General features: G+C 37.3%; 1 protein-coding gene across 5 annotated transcripts in view; it reads left to right on the top strand.

The window, feature by feature from the left end:
• Positions 1-16,833, top strand: part of tiam2a (TIAM Rac1 associated GEF 2a) — a 137,572-nt gene that overhangs the window by 88,143 nt on the left and 32,596 nt on the right. For all 5 annotated transcript variants that reach the window (XM_077238647.1, XM_077238645.1, XM_077238648.1 and 2 more), the window contains one exon: positions 16,731-16,822. In XM_077238647.1, coding sequence (XP_077094762.1) covers positions 16,731-16,822 — 92 coding nt within the window. The remainder of the gene's footprint in view (positions 1-16,730; positions 16,823-16,833) is intronic.

Genomic DNA, 16,833 nt, shown 5'->3' on the forward strand with positions numbered 1-16,833 from the left:
AAATCAACTTTTTGATGACATTCTAATTATATGAATAGCACCTGTATATATATGTATATATATATATATATATATATATATATATGGTCCTTCTCAAAAAATTAGCATATTGTGATAAAGTTCATTATTTTCCATTATGTAATGATAAAAATTAAACTTTCATATATTTTAGATTCATTGCACACCAGCTAAAATATTTCAGGTCTTATATTGTTTTAATACTGATGATTTTGGCATACAGCTCATGAAAACCCAAAATTCCTATCTCAAAAAATTAGCATATCATGAAAAGGGTCTCTAAACGAGCTATTAACCTAATCATCTGAATCAACTAATTAACTCTAAACACCTGCAAAAGATTCCTGAGGCTTTTAAAAACTCCCAGCCTGTTTCATTACTCAAAACCGCAATCATGGGTAAGACTGCTGACCTGACTGCTGTCCAGAAGGCCATCATTGGCACCCTCAAGCAAGAGGGTAAGACACAGAAAGAAATTGCGGCGTGGCATTGAGGCAATCAGCCTGTGGCACTGCTGAGGTGTTATGGAGGCCCAGGATGCTTCGATAGCGGCCTTAAGCTCATCCAGAGTGTTGGGTCTTGCGTCTCTCAACTTTCTCTTCACAATATCCCACAGATTCTCTATGGGGTTCAGGTCAGGAGAGTTGGCAGGCCAATTGAGCACAGTAATACCATGGTCAGTAAACCATTTACCAGTGGTTTTGGCACTGTGAGCAGGTGCCAGGTCGTGCTGAAAAATGAAATCTTCATCTCCATAAAGCTTTTCAGCAGATGGAAGCATGAAGTGCTCCAAAATCTCCTGATAGCTAGCTGCATTGATCCTGCCCTTGATAAAACACAGTGGACCAACACCAGCAGCTGACATGGCACCCCAGGTCATCACTGACTGTGGGTACTCCAGTGCTGCTTATCTGTAGCCCAGGTCAGGCACTTCTTCCTGCTGTTTCTGGTTCAAAAGGGGCTTGACCTGGGGAATGCGGCACCTGTAGCCCATTTCCTGCACACGCCTGTGCACGGTGGCTCTGGATGTTTCTACTCCAGACTCAGTCCACTGCTTCCGCAGGTCCCCCAAGGTCTGGAATCGGTCCTTCTTCACAATCTTCCTCAGGGTCCGGTCACCTCTTCTCGTTGTGCAGCGTTTTTTGCCACACTTTTTCCTTCCCACAGACTTCACACTGAGGTGCCTTGATACAGCACTCTGGGAACAGCCTATTTGTTCAGAAATTTCTTTCTGTGTCTTACCCTCTTGCTTGAGGATGTCAATGATGGCCTTCTGGACAGCAGTCAGGTCGGCAGTCTTACCCATGATTGCGGTTTTGAGTAATGAAACAGGCTGGGAGTTTATAAAAGCCTCAGGAATCTTTTGTAGGTGTTTAGAGTTAATTAGTTGATTCAGATGATTAGGTTAATAGCTCGTTTAGAGAATCTTTTCATGATATGAAAATTTTTTGAGATAGGAATTTTGGGTTTTCATGAGCTGTATGCCAAAATCATCAGTATTAAAACAATAAAAGACCTGAAATATTTCAGTTGGTGTGCAATGAATCTAAAATATATGAAAGTTTAACTTTTATCATTACATTATGGAAAATAATGAACTTTATCACAATATGCTAATTTTTTGAGAAGGACCTGTGTGTGTGTGTATATATATATATATATATATATATATATATATATATATATATATATATATATATATATAGTATATCACCCCAAATTTAACTCCATATATTCCCAACACACACACAAAAAAAGAGAAACCACCAAAAAAATCACTTATGGAGCAGAGATTACAATAATGATGGAGAGGAGACGGAGAAATCTCAAAAGAAAGTCTCTGCTTCGTCAGGGCAACGGAATAGTTTAGGTTTTCCGTGCACCATCACCCTCAACGTACAGGGATACAGCAACGAGTATTTAATGTCCGCAGCACAGAGGTTCTTCTTCACAGCATCAAACTGCCGACACTTCTTGATCAAACCGGCACTAAAATTCAGATAAATGTGCACTCGAGTACCTTTTATAAAGGAGTTATTTTTTTCTCCCTGGCCAAACGTAAAATCTTTACTTTGTCCTGGAAATGCAGAAACTTGGCCAAGATTGGTCTGGGCGCAGGCCTGGAGCCAGAACTAAATGTAGGAGAGCGCTCTCTATAACCGGTGCAGCAGAGAATTGATCTCTGCCGAGAAGAAGCGGAATCAATTGTTTCAAAAAGGCGATCGTATCACTGCCTTCACTCTTTTCAGGAAAATGTATGTAACTAACATTAGATGACCGGCTTTGCATCCCAAATTGTTTGTAGAGAAAACCTCGGCCTGATCCATTGCTGAAAAAAGTTGGGATGGGAGAAAAATACTCCAATAAAGAAAATACAAAAGCAATACGCAAACTTAAGAGGTTAAAAATAAATTTAGAATGGTTGATGATTCCAATTATAGCTAGGCCCGATTTACAGAGCAGTCGAATCCAACAGCAGACGCTCAAGCTAACGCGGCCATCTTGTTTTGTTGGCTGAGACTGGAGTTGCAATCTTTGGATAATAGTCCAAACAGTAGGCAGGGAACAAAGCACAATGACAGGAAGCTGAGAGGGTGCCCAGCCCAAGGTGAACAGACTGGTGTTCTGTGGTAGATGTGCAACACAAGGCCAATGGATGCACCGAGAGCCAGACAAGATCATACAGCACACGTAGATGGACTCACGGGGCACGATCAGTCACTGCACCAGTCTTGCTGCTTGGTAGAGAGAGGAAGCAATCAGAGAAGCTCAGCTTGCAGGGCTGGAACACAGCAGACACAAGGACAAGGTATCCAGCCACTATCCACAACTGGAACCATGAGCAATAAGTAACCGGTAGCACAACACACTCAATGACAATGAACTGGCAAAACATGAGGGAAAGAGAACACAATATAAAGGGAGCAGAAAACACGAGGAACAGGTGACAATACTCAGACAAGGAACAGGTGAGCACACTCAGACAAACGAAGACTAATCAATGACTAAACAAGACGGCGTGGCAATTGGAAAACAAGAAGGCATGAACAGAGGAGCACATGGTGAACACAAAGACAGAGCCATGCGTTCAACCACAACACAAACAAAGATAGATTAAACAAAGACAAGACTGACAGAGGAGAACCCTGACATGAACTTGTGATCGATAAGACATCTCTTTATTTACTGCTACAAACTGATAACGGCCAGATAAGTATGATTTAAACCATGCTAATGAAATTCCACCAATGCCAACATAATTTTCGAGTTTATAAAAAAAAAAAAAAAGGTGGTCAATAGTATCAAATAAGCTCTAAGATCGAGTAACACTAATAGAGAAGTAGAGTAGAGTTTTGCAGTAGGGTTTTTTCTCTCTCAAATATTACAAGCACACACACAGAATTTTTTTTAATTACATACATACAAACCACACTCTGACATCCAAACCAACACAATTATAGCTGCATAATTTATCCAATTGGATCTACAATATGCAGAAGCAGAAAACAGGAATAAAGCGAGTATTTGCTTTATAGGCCAAACCTGAGAAATGGCACCATCTGGTAAAAGAAATTGCAAAAATTAAAATGTCAAAATTAAAATGTGTCTGTTGCCAACAGAATAAAAGCCTATTAACAAAGATTGTATAATCTTATAGTTAAATTTCCCTGGGATTAAAAATAGCAATTTCAATTGTGACCAATCTGCCATAATTTATGTAGTTGGCATTAACAGTGCATAAAGTACATATTAAAGGGTTAGTTCACCCAAAAATTTAAATTCTGTCATTTATTACTCAACCTCATGTCGTTCCAAACCATTAAGACCTTTGTTCATCTTCGAAACTCAAATGAAGATATGTCTGATGAAATCTGAGAGCTTTCTGTCCCTCTGACCTTATTCTGCATTATAAGGAGGCCTTCTTGAGGCCTCTATACTTGGGCTTCACGTCACTTCACTTAATACTGAATATGTGTTTCCTAAACTAAAGTGTAACCTAAGTTTCTAAGAAAATGCAGTTTGTTAACCACCTTCTAAATTACATAAGCCGCCCAGTTCCCTACTTTCAAGCTTACACGTTAGTTCACAGCTTATATAGTATTGTGCTGTTCTTAATGTTTTTGTAGTTGCAACACTTGCAAACAGAAACATGCAGCAAACAAGGTAGACGCCCACCATCATTTCTCATCTGCAGGACAGCTGGTGAGAAAAGAGCATCACTTTCTTGCTGATTTTATACTTCTTTTCAACATGGTGATGACACACTGTTACTATCGGATTCTCTCTATTCAGCCCCACAATCCGGTACTAAAGCTAACCTGCTGCCAAATTAATATAATTTTAATGTATGAGAAATTGTAGGCCTATTTGTTCCTGGTTTGTCATCTCTGCCATGCTGCAGTATTGAATATCAGATTATATCTTTTTCTAAAAATGGGGTCCATTGTGGTTTAGGCGGTGTTTTATTTTTATCAAATATGGCCTAAATAGATCATATAATGAAAATGCATATATCACAACTTTCTCTTTACTTGTTATGTGTTCAAACTTACTGTTGTAGACATTTGACACTTGTCACACTTCCCCCGTAAACTTCCTTCCCCCTGACTTCCTCAAACTAGACTGTTGTCTGTACCAACTCAGTCATTTATAAAAACTGATAAACAAAAAGCAGTGTAAATGCTGTGAGGAGGAACAGTGCTGGATTTGAACCTGGCTGCTTTTGGGCTTGTCTGGTAGGTGTTTTGATTGAATGAACATCATAATGTGTGTTTCTGTATTTATTTATGATGTTGGGTAAAATGTGATGTTATAAAGTTAAATTTAAATAACTAAAATTAAATAACTAAAGTTAAAGTACTAATTTTCTGTCAACCACTATAATCACAACTAAGGTTTAAAGTAATCATTCTGCAGTGACATTGAAAAGGGTGACCTTATTGTTGGTTTGCTTCTTTTGTCTAATTATGCAGCATCTTTAGTAAGCAGTGAGCAACAAGGTTTTTATGTTCCGAGCAATGGTTGGTTACACAAGTGTTTTTCAAGCCAAGCTTTTTTTACCCCATAATAACTGTTGAAGGTTTGTGTGCCGCTTTATATTAGATGTCTTTAACTACTAAGCAATTACTTAAAAAAACAAAAAACATTTGATTAATTTATTTACTTCTTTTTTAAATGCATGTTGTTCTGCAAAAGTATTGCCAGATTGACATTTGCTGCTGATAGTGATATGGGTAGAGTTAGAGCTAGAGCTAAAGTTTACGGTTGGGATATGGTTAACAATGTAAATACATATTGTAATTAAATGCAGGTACTTTAAATGTAACGACATGACATATTTTACAAATATTTTGTACATAGTAGTTAAAGACATCTAATAAAAACTGGGTCCAAGAAAATAGATTTCTGCATTGCAGTATGGATAAATATATAGCAATATATAGTATATTTTAGTTATTATTATTTATTCATGTCCAATTCAGTACAGATTAATTATGTATCAGAACTAGTACTTGTCTATATTTGTAATTATACTGTAAGGATGTCCACTAAAGGCAAGTTTGTAGAGAACCCAAGTGCAGCTTATTTACAAAACGTAATCAAACATAAAACAAAGGCATGACGTGGCATGAACTCAAAACATGGACATGAACAGAACGCTCACCAATAGTGATTACAGTGAAAAATTACTTGATCAAGACACATGGCAAACATGAGGGCTTAAATACACAAGACTAATAACTAGACAAGGGACACCTGTGAACAATGAAACAATGAGCACATGACAACAAAGAACACATTGCAGGATCACATGACTAGAATAGGGGATCACATAACAGACATGTAACAAGAACATGAAACAAAACCTAAACAAGACGTGACATACAAAAACATGCAAAATGTTTTACTTGGAAACACATGATGGATGATTGAACTGTGTATAACATTGAAAGACAATTCAGTGAGATTTAATTATGTGATTGTGTTTATCTTTTTTTTAACAAACTTCGCAAAGCTTAAAGTGATGACCTTTGCATCAGTCTCTTAGCATTTTGTTGCAGCTCTTAAACTATTAGATCAGTGGTAGGTTGAGATGAAAGTGAAATTTGCTCTTTGACATATACAGGCAAATTAATATATACATATCTAATTACCCATATTTTATTTGAAGATATATCATATTATCAACATTAATTCAAACTGAATGATTTCACTCTATCACTCTAATAATAGTTTAACAATAGGTTTAATGAATAGCAAAGATGTAAAAGAAAAATGTATGTCTAATACATGTAATTATAGAATTATCCCATCAATTATACATGTTTTAAACAAGAAATAATGACACTTGTCACATGTAGACACACATGCAAGGGTCAAAGATAAACAAAGTCTTTTAATGAACTAGGAGAATAAGAGTCACAACTACACACTAACATAAACAATTCCTGACGACACAGGGAACTGAGGGCTTAAATAGACGTGGTTTGATTAACTTAAAGAGAACAGGTGAGATGGAACTGATTAACAAACGAGGAAACTAATTAGGAAATCAGGAATGATCGAACATTATGAAAATGGAACTATAACAGGACTTATCCCGTCTTATCCCAATGGTCTAAATTTATATCTAAAACCATAAATGTCATAAACCCACAGATGTCACAGATTATTATCCAGAGACACAAAATTAGATCAATTAACTTTGAAAACGGTTTTGACTGACTAAATCTCAGAAATGTTAATATTCAGATGAAATTACAAAATCAGGAAGAGCATAGCCATTCATTAAATTTGAGATTTTGTGCCATCTATGCTTGAGGCTCAACCTTAGTGAGTACAGGTGCCAAGAGGACATATTTATTTTGTTTCCAGAAACCATTTTTAAACGCAGTCTTCCTTGCATCAACCACCTATGTACACAAGGGAATATGTGTACTGTTCTTGCTTTTTGTCACCTGTGTATTAAAGCTACAATATGTAAAAAATTTCACCACTAGGGGTCGCTAACCTCTTACAATAACAAAGGCGTAGGTTGATGACGCATAAGTGGAATTATGGAACTTCGTCATGCTGATGGATCTAATAATGTTTATGGATGAGGAATAAGGACATTTCGTTCTACCGAATACTCGCACAGGTCAGTTTTTTAGACGAATGAAACTTGTGAGCTAACGCAGCGCTGTTTCACTTGGTCCACACTATCACACTAAACTGCATTTGCAATGCTAAACTGCAATGCTATATAACATTGATTAGTTTTATGTACATTTGCTCACCTGTCTAATAAAGTACATGCAAGAGTGGCATCTCTGGCAAGTCGAAGTTTGTCACGAACGTGGAGCTCTCTGCTACTCGAAAACGCCACTCTGATATTGATTCTCGTTTTAGTTCTCCTTTTGTCCCAAAGTCTGCTTGCCATGGTCCATAATGCTTGAACGAAACAACAACAGCATGAGCGTGCCTCTAGATGTAATGGTTGTCCACGTTTGTCGCCATGGTTACTATGGCAGTACAAACGGAAACCAGGGATAACGTGGATATACGTCATTGAAAGGTGAACATTGACGAGCCATTATTAAAAATTGGAATTTCTCTGAAATTAAAAATCTTTGGGAACTTTTGGGATATTGTAATTACACAACTGCAGGAAATATCACTGTGCAAGTGATTTTTGGATATTTTATTACAAAAATCTTACATATTGTAGCTTTAATGAAAGACTACGCTAACTAGCTATTGGCGTAGCATGACATTGGTAATTGTTTGAATTGAAGTCGGGTTTATATACCAGAATGAAAGGGAAGGTGATGAAAATTAATAAGGATTGGTGATACCAATTTGGGGCTGTCATGGCCTAATGGTAGCAGAGTTGGACTGGTGACCCAAAGGTTGCTGGTTCAATTCCAGTACCGGCAGGAATATGACTGAGGTGTCCTTGAGCAAGGCACCTAACCCCCAATCGCTCCCCGGGCGCCACTCAAGGCTGCCCGCTGCTCCGGTAGTGTGTATCCACGTTTGCAGTGTGTGTGTGTTCACTACTCACTACTCTGCTCCTAATGTGTGTGCACTTACTTGGATCGGTTAAATGCAGAGGTCAAATTCCAAGTATGGGTTACCATACTTGGCCATCACGTGAGACTTTCACTTTCACCAATTGAAATGGAAGGTTGTTTCTGTTCATAGATTAGGTATGCCAATTACAAGAGCATTCTGTAAAGATATCCTTGGATACAATCTCAATATTTACAAGCAACAATATTTTTGCCAACATGGCCCCATGAAAGAGTGTGCAGGTGTTTGGTTTATTTTCACATAACAAGAAAATTAAAGGGTTAGTTCACACAAAAATGAAATTTCTGTCATTAATTACTCATCCTTATGTCGTTCCAAACCCGCAAGACTTTCGTTCATCTTTGTAACACAAATGAAGCTCTTTGGAAGAAATCTGAGAGCTTTCTGTCCCTCAGCTACACAACTACCACTTTGCCACTTCAAAAAGTTCATTAAGAGATTGTAAAACTAATCCAAATGAATTGAGCGGTTTATTCCAAATTTTCTGAAAACACTCGAAAGCTTTATATGATGAACAGACTGAATTTAGGCTTTAATCCATATATAAACATTGATCAGCGAACATGAACAGAAGCTTAACCGAACCTGCTTGACACATGAGAACAAACCTCTTGCTGAAGCTCAAACATGCTGCGTAACATGAGAATGAACCTTATTGGTTCTCACACATCAAGCGAATATGCTTGAGTAGTTTACCACAACTGATGTGTGCGTTTATCAATGTTTATATGTGAATAAAAGCCTATTTTTTTTTTTAAAACCCGTCTTTAATCTAGTTTTAAACTGGGACAGCGAGTCTGAGCCTCGAACAATATCAGGAAGGCTATTCCAGAGTTTAGGAGCTAAATGTGAGAACGCCCTCCCTCCTTTAGTGGATTAGATATCCTAGGAATGACCAGAAGCCTCAAATTTAGTGATCTTAAAGAACGCGATGGATTGTAGGGCGATAGAAGGTCCATTAAATACACAGGAGCTAGACCATTTAGGGCTTTATAGGTCAGTAGTAATACTTTGTAAATGATACGGAACTTAATAGGTAACCAGTGTAGAGATGATAAAATAGGTGTTATATGATCATATTTTCTTGATCTAGTAAGAACTCTAGCAGCTGCATTTTGCACTAACTGTGGCTTGTTTATTGAGGATGCAGGACAGCCAGCTAATAAAGCATTACAGTAATCTAGTCTCGAGGTCATGAATGCATGAACTAACTTTTCTGCATCAGAAACATATAGCATGTTACGTAGCTTAGCAATGTTTCTAAGGTGGAAAAAGGCTGTTCTTGTAACATATGAAATATGATTTTCGAAAAGACAAGTTGTGGTCTAGTATAACACCCAGGTCTTTTACTGTAGTGGATAAAGTAACAGGACATCCTTCTAAATTAAAGTTGTATTGTACAAGATTTTGTGGGTAGTTTTTTGGACCAATAAGTAATACCTCCGTTTTATCTGAATTTAATAGCAGGAAATTACACGTCATCCAGCATTTTATATCTTTAAGACACTCTTGTCAATTTAGATAAGTTAGCGTTTTCATCTGGTCGCGATGAAATAATTGAGTGTCATCAGCATAACAGTGGAAATTAATTCCATGTTTTCTTATAATATTACCAAGTGGCAGCATATATATTGAGAATAGCAAAAGGCCTAACACCGATCCTTGCGGCACTCCATAGTCTACTGACGTTATCTTTGTCATTTTTCCTTATTTTTCCCCATTTAAACAGACAAAATGGTAACGGTCTGATAAGTACGATCTAAACCAGTTTAATGCCTGTCCCTGAACACCAGTGTAGTTTTGTAGTCAATCCAAGAGTATTTTATGATCAATAGTGTTGAACGCAGCGCTAAGATCGAGTAGAACTAGTATTGAGATACAGCCTTGGTCAGAAGCTAAAAGTAAATAATTTGTAATTTTAACTAGCGCAATTTCTGTGCTATGATGCGGTCTGAATCCTGACTGAAATGTTTCATAGATATAATTTTCTTGCAAGAAAGAGCACAATTGAGCAGACACTTTTTAATTTAGACATAAATGGAAGATTTGAAATGGGTCGTAATTTGCTAGGTTATTTGGATCTAATTGTGGTTTCTTAATGAGAGGTTGTATTACTGCCAGCTTGAATATTCTTGGAACATGACCTAAAAATAAAGACGAGTTAATAATATTGAGAAGAGGCTCTTCCACTACAGGTAACACTTCTTTCAGTAGTTTAGTGGGTATTGGATCTATTAAACATGTTGTTGGTTTAGATGCAATAATAAGTTTATTTAGCTCTTCCTGTCCTATAGTTGTAAAGCGGTGTAGTTGTTCTTGAGGAGCGATAATTGAGGCTGAATCATAAGACACCATAAAAGATTGTACATCTACAATTGTGTTTCTGATGCTTTCTATTTTCTCAGCGAAGAAATTCATTAAATCATTACTACTATATTGTAACAGAATATTTTGCTCTGGTGATGTCTGTTTATTATGCATAAACGTATTATTTACTTGTTATTATTATGCACATATGCATTGTGTTTTACAAATATAAATAAATGAGCCTAGATAATATTTCACAAATAAATACAAACCATCCTACAAATTGCAATTAACCTTTGAATCAGTGGTGGGCCGTCAGGGCCAGCAAGGCCTTCTCTGCTGGCCTAAACACTATCAGAATCACTGACTTGCACTTTAATATATTTTTCCATGAATGAGTATCAAATTATTTCCAATAGTCCATTCTCTTAATTTCCTAGCTTTTCTCTTGGTTGCGCTGCTTCCAGTAGTGTATGTTTATGTTAGAGCTTTTATCCAATCATATTTCAGCCATTGTGTTGTCAGGGTCAAAGAAATCTGCCTTGAGGCCTTCAGAATCGATAGTGCGGGCGCCTCTAGCTTAAAATGAATGGCAATGAAACTGTTGCTTTTACCAATCAGATAATCAGTCAGATTTAATCAGCCAATCAGATTTCGATTAGACTGCGCCAGGGCCATCTAGCAGGCGTACGGTAACGTCGGCATTTTCACATCCTTTGATTGGGTGTTCATAGCGCGTACTATTACTGGTAGTCAGAGCTAGCTTACCGCATCTGTAGCGAACTGCGTAAACTACAATATATTCCTGTAGATTTAATAGTTTTTAAACCCACAAATTAATGTTTTTTTCCCTCCTCGACCCCCAGCAGGTTTAAACCTACCGGAAAAAAATCTCTTATTAAGCCTGAGCTTAACGCAGAGTCACGGAACTCTATTCGATCTGTCCGGGTAAAAACAGAACCGACTATGTATGCCACGAATGATTTTGAAGGCAAAAGTCCCACTGATTTCATTGATTACCTTCAAAAATCTGTGTGAGAGCATGGGGCAGCTGTACACATCGTCATGTATTGCGGTGACTGTCCCTGTGTCCACTGCTTCTGTCGAGCAGACAGTCTCAGCCCTAAAGCGAATTAAAACTTATGCCAGAAATATGACGGGACCTCGACTTTCAGCATTAGCCTCGATAGAAAAGACTTATTGTTGGAACTGAAACGCACAGATAACCTGTACAACAGAGTAATTGAAGTATTTGAAGGAAAGAAATAAGGATGAATTTTGTGTAAAAAATAATCAGTAGTTTTGGTGAGTATAATGCTTTTTTGCCCCCGTTTTTTCCATGGTGAATATGATTTTCTTAATTTTTCTTTTAAATTTATGATCGAAACTTCATTTTTTTTTCAAACATTCATACTATTGTAACGTCTGAAAAGGGACTATTGTAACCCTTGAAAGACACTTCAAAGGAGGCTCCGTTTCTGAACTTATAATTGGAACGCAAGAACCACTGTACGCAAACGCACCAGCCGAACTCACTCGCTCGTTTCTCTCTACCCGGCCTTTTCCGAACTAACCGCATTAACCCAATAACTGCTGGTGCAAAATAAAAACAGCAATTTCACAACAATTATAGAGAGTCTATTCTCTGCTACATTATTAAAAGTTATTAATTCAGGTAGGACGCCATTGATGCCCTAGGTGTGAAATGCAAGGCCCGCCACTGCTTTGAACAAATACAAAATCTAGTGCATACAAATGCATATCTGTTTTGATTGTGAGACACTTGGCTTTTTATGAGATCTCTCGGCTCGATTTTCTCACAAATGTTAGGTTTTCAAAAGATATTCAAACTTTTGATTAAAGAGGTATGTCAACACACTTGTCAAAAACAATGGTGCAGTTTATTTTATTGTTTTTTTGTTTTTGTTTCAGTGTAGATATTTAACATGTACAATTCATCCCAGTGGCTTAAACTAAAACTCAGTTCACCTTATGCATTTTAGCTCAGGCCACACAGACACACTGCCTATGCTTGAGTGAATCTTCATTGTAGTATGGGTAATAACTAATACTTCCTTAGTATCAGGGCTTTCATTAGATTCATTAGATATACTGTAGCAGCAGACATCACCTCTATATTTTCTATAATGACTAGGAAGAATTAGTACAAACTATGGTTTTCCTGTGTAGTGGTGCAGTGTCATTGAAACCACCCTTCAAACATCATTTAGCAACATGGGGTGCAACCATGGTAAATCAAGAACTTGCATAACCATTAAGAATTTGAAGCATCAGGAAGCTGAAAAAAATGGCATAAATGACACTGTGAAAAGCAGAGACTAAAGTTTGTTACTTTCTTACTTACATTATTTTATTTATAAAGCACTTTACAACTGCACCTGCAGACCAAAGTGCTGTACAATCAGAAGCTTAAAAAAACACATAAAAGCAACATGCAACTTACTAATACAGGTACAGACTAATACAGGCCCAACCTCTCAAAAGCTAAAGACATGAAATAATTTTTAACACAAATTTTCCATTATTCCAGACTATTCCAAAGCCTCTGACCCGCAGCAGCAATGGCCTGATCACCTTTTAACTTTAAATGAGATCGGGGGACAGAAAGCAATGACTTAAATAATTATTTGATCTTAAAGACCTGGGTGCTTGATGAAGAACAATAAGCTCAGATACATAAGCAGGAGCTATCCCGTGCACTGCTTTAAAAACAAACACCAGAGTTTTATATTTTATCCTGAAATCCACTGGTAGCCACCTTATAGAAGCTAAAATAGGAGAAATGTGATGACTTTTCTCAGCACCCACTAGCAGCCTTGCCGCCGCATTCTGAACTCATTGCAAGCGTGATATAGTGGTCTGACAGGACCCCACATACAAAACATTGCAGTAGTCAAGGCGGACTGAACAAAGGCATTAATAACCTTTTCTAAATCTTTTCTCAACAGAATAGGCTTTAAACATGCAATAGTCCTAATCTGGAAAAAGCAACTCTTAACCATGGCATTAATTTTTTAATTTAGATCGTGTTTGTTTTTTTTGTGATAAAATGTGTTTAATATTTTAAAATATGAAGTATAGTCTAGTCAAGTCACCTTCATTTATATAGCGCTTTTAACAATATAGATTGTTTCAAAGCAGCTTTACAGAGATAATTAAAGTAACAGAGATTGTTTTGGCTTTACAGCAGCTCTAGAATAGAGTTATTGTCTATCTAAAGTTAGTTTTGATTGATTCACTTCCGTCGCAACGATCATTAGTTATTAATTTAGGGGCCGCTAAAACGACACCGTTCTAACAGAAAACCCTTAAACGGGTCATATAATGCCATTTTCATTCAAGTTAATTTGATTCTTTAGGGTCTAAATGAAAAGTTTGTAACATACTTTAATTAAAAATGTTCGTTAGTATTGTAGGAAAACACAAATTTTACCTGGTCAAAAACAGCTCTGTTTTCAGCAGCCATTTCAGTGCATATGCCTTTAAATGATAATGAGCTTCGCTCACTCCGCCCCTCTGTTCTGCGGGCGTTCATAACAGCGTTATGACCACACCGCACGTGGAGTGTTTCCTTGACAACAGTTGAGGGCATAGGGAAAAAATGGCTGCGGGAGTCTCTGAGGAGGACACATATGTGCAACCATAGATATCATGTGCAACCGTATCAGTTTGAACCGGAGTCGGAACAAAATGACGGCCCGAAGAAGTTCGACAATTAAGGCTTGAACATGACGTTTCTGAATGGTTGGTTATTATATTGTCACTTTGATCTATCTTTGTGTACTGGCAGCCAGGCTAGAGTAACTTAGTGAGATGTACGAACGCTATGTGTTTACTGATGTAAGTTATACGTACTCAGTTTGTAATAACACAATAACCATAACGCGTTGTTCATTATTAACGTGGGATTATGAATTATATTGAGAACGTCGTACATAGAAAACATGCCGTATGTACCCTGAGTGTAAACCTTAGCCGCATTCATCGTGAAGCGATTTGCAATATAAAAAGTAAGTGTAAAATTTTATTAACCTTTATATAGGTTTATAAAATTTTACACTTACTTTTTCTGGAGGTTCAGCAGGGAGACATGAATAGTTGGTAACGATTCTTTTTTCAGGAGCAGCTTCTTATCAAAATCTACTTTATAAGTTACTTCATTCGTTAATAAAGCAGTCTGGTGAGAAAATATTTGTGAATCGCGCAAACATGAAAGCATTGACGTTGCTCGTGGGGAATATTCCCTTCGAAAACAAAACTCAGCCACTGAGTCTTCAGCGGTTCGGATTTAGGAACATCAAAATTACTGCTGTGTTCGTTATTACAAGAACAGAACACCACAATCGCTTAGACGCCATTCTGCTCCAGCGTATCAACAATGACGGACTATGACAGGGTTTCTCAACTTCAGTCCTGGAGGGCCGCTGTCCTGCAGAGTTTAGCTCCAACCCTGATCAAACACACCTGAGCAAGCTAACCAAGGTCTCCAGGATCACTAGAAAGTCACAGGTAAGTGTGTTTGATCAGGGTTGGAGCTAAACTCTGCAGGACAGCGGCCCTCCAGGACCGAGTTTGAGAAACCCTGGACTATGATGACTGACAGCTCACTCAGGGCAGGGATCTGTTGAAACGCTGCTGTCAATCAACAATCGTGGGAGGGGCGTACGATTTAGTGACGTCACAAAATCGAACGGCTCAATTTGAGGCAGGGGAAAACATATAAGGAGATTAAAACAAAAACACTGGATAGATTTTTATCATTATATGATGGTTGTGTACAGGCACTGCCAACACACATTTCAGTACAATCAACTTGAAAAAGTGCATGTACCATTATATGACCCCTTTAATGCGATCCGGCCGCTCATTGCACAAAACAGTGCCTGGTGGCTCGAGAACGCAAACCATGAAATAGGTTCCAAGGTACAAGCCTTGAAAAATTTATAATACAGAATTTTCTATCGCTTCCACGTAGCTTTGTGAACCAGAATTATCCCGAAAATGTTTTATCCGTACAGAGGTAAAGGGAAGGAGGCCTTCACAGGGGAGAGACTAGTTGACACTTCAGGACTGCGTTGTCGTCGTGTCCAGGCGCAGTTCCTTCATCAGATCCTGATACGGCCTGGATCCGGCGGACTGCAGTAAACCTCGGGATAAACAGAGAGATTAATATTAGCGTAGACGCCATTCTTCGTATGATGTACAAAGTACATCAGGATTTATGGGAAGTGTTCCCGGTTCCGACTGACCTAATCTATGCAGCCTAACATTGAATTATAGAAGTTTATAATGTGTTTTGTGTATGCTAGGTCAAAGAGATGTGTTTTTAGTCTAGATTTGAACTGACAGATTGTGTCTGCTTCCTGGACAATGTTAGGAAGACTGTTCCAGAGTTTTGGTGCTAAATAGTAAAAGGATCTACAGCCAGCAGTCGATTTTGATATTCTAGTAATTATCAACTGGCAGGAATTTTGAGAACGTAATAGACGTGAAGGACTACAAATGCGGTAAGAGCTCACTCAAGTACTGGGGAGCTAAACCATTTAGTGCTTTGTAAGTAATCAGCCATATTTAAAAATGTATACGATGTTTAATATGTAGCCAATGCAGTGTTGAACCAACCAAATGTCAAAAATGTAACTTGCAAGAAATTCAAGTGTGCTAAATACTTCCGGTAAGCTGTGATTTTCTGCATGTTTTTAAGCAGCACCATTTCAGCTGTGTTAATGAACAACAAAAAACATCTCTGGTACTAATTTGTAACTTTTAGAATATTTTTTTTAATGATTATGTAACAGTGCTTTTTATAGTAACTAGAGTTGGCTAAATGCTGCTGAAAGTGAAGCTTTGCCATCACACATAAAATGTATATTTTTAAATGTATACAAATAGAAAAGAAACACACATAAAATGTGTTTACACATAATAACAATTTACTAAATAAAATTTAAATAAAATGTGGCTTTTACTGTTATTTTTACTGTTTATTTAATAAACGTTATATATTAATGAACAGAAACATCAACCACTTTTATAATCATAACTTCACAACTTTAGTGTAATGCAGAGGGTTTATAATAAATTATTTTGGCAGTGGTGTTCTGTAATGAGGCAAGCTTTTTTTCTTGTTGTCACATTTTCCTGGTTAAATAAACAATACTTGCGCTATAAAAAAAGAAGAAACCAAATACAAATCTATTATTTTATTTTTACATTAACAATGTTTTATTTAATAAAACCAAGTAGAATATCAAGTTAGATCATCAATATTTTTAAAGAAGTGTGAATAATGGTTTCTTTCTCCTCAGATGTGTCCTGTGTGGCAGATGTCTTAGGCTTGGTTGTAGATGATGGTCGTCAGGATTCATACAACAACCATCGAACAGTTCAGCACAGCAAGGTAAAGAATAT

The sequence above is a fragment of the Siphateles boraxobius genome, unplaced genomic scaffold (assembly GCF_051911475.1).
Source record: "Siphateles boraxobius isolate OS27281-9 unplaced genomic scaffold, OSU_SipBor_1 22, whole genome shotgun sequence".
In the NCBI taxonomy this organism is placed as follows: Eukaryota; Metazoa; Chordata; class Actinopteri; order Cypriniformes; family Leuciscidae; genus Siphateles; species Siphateles boraxobius.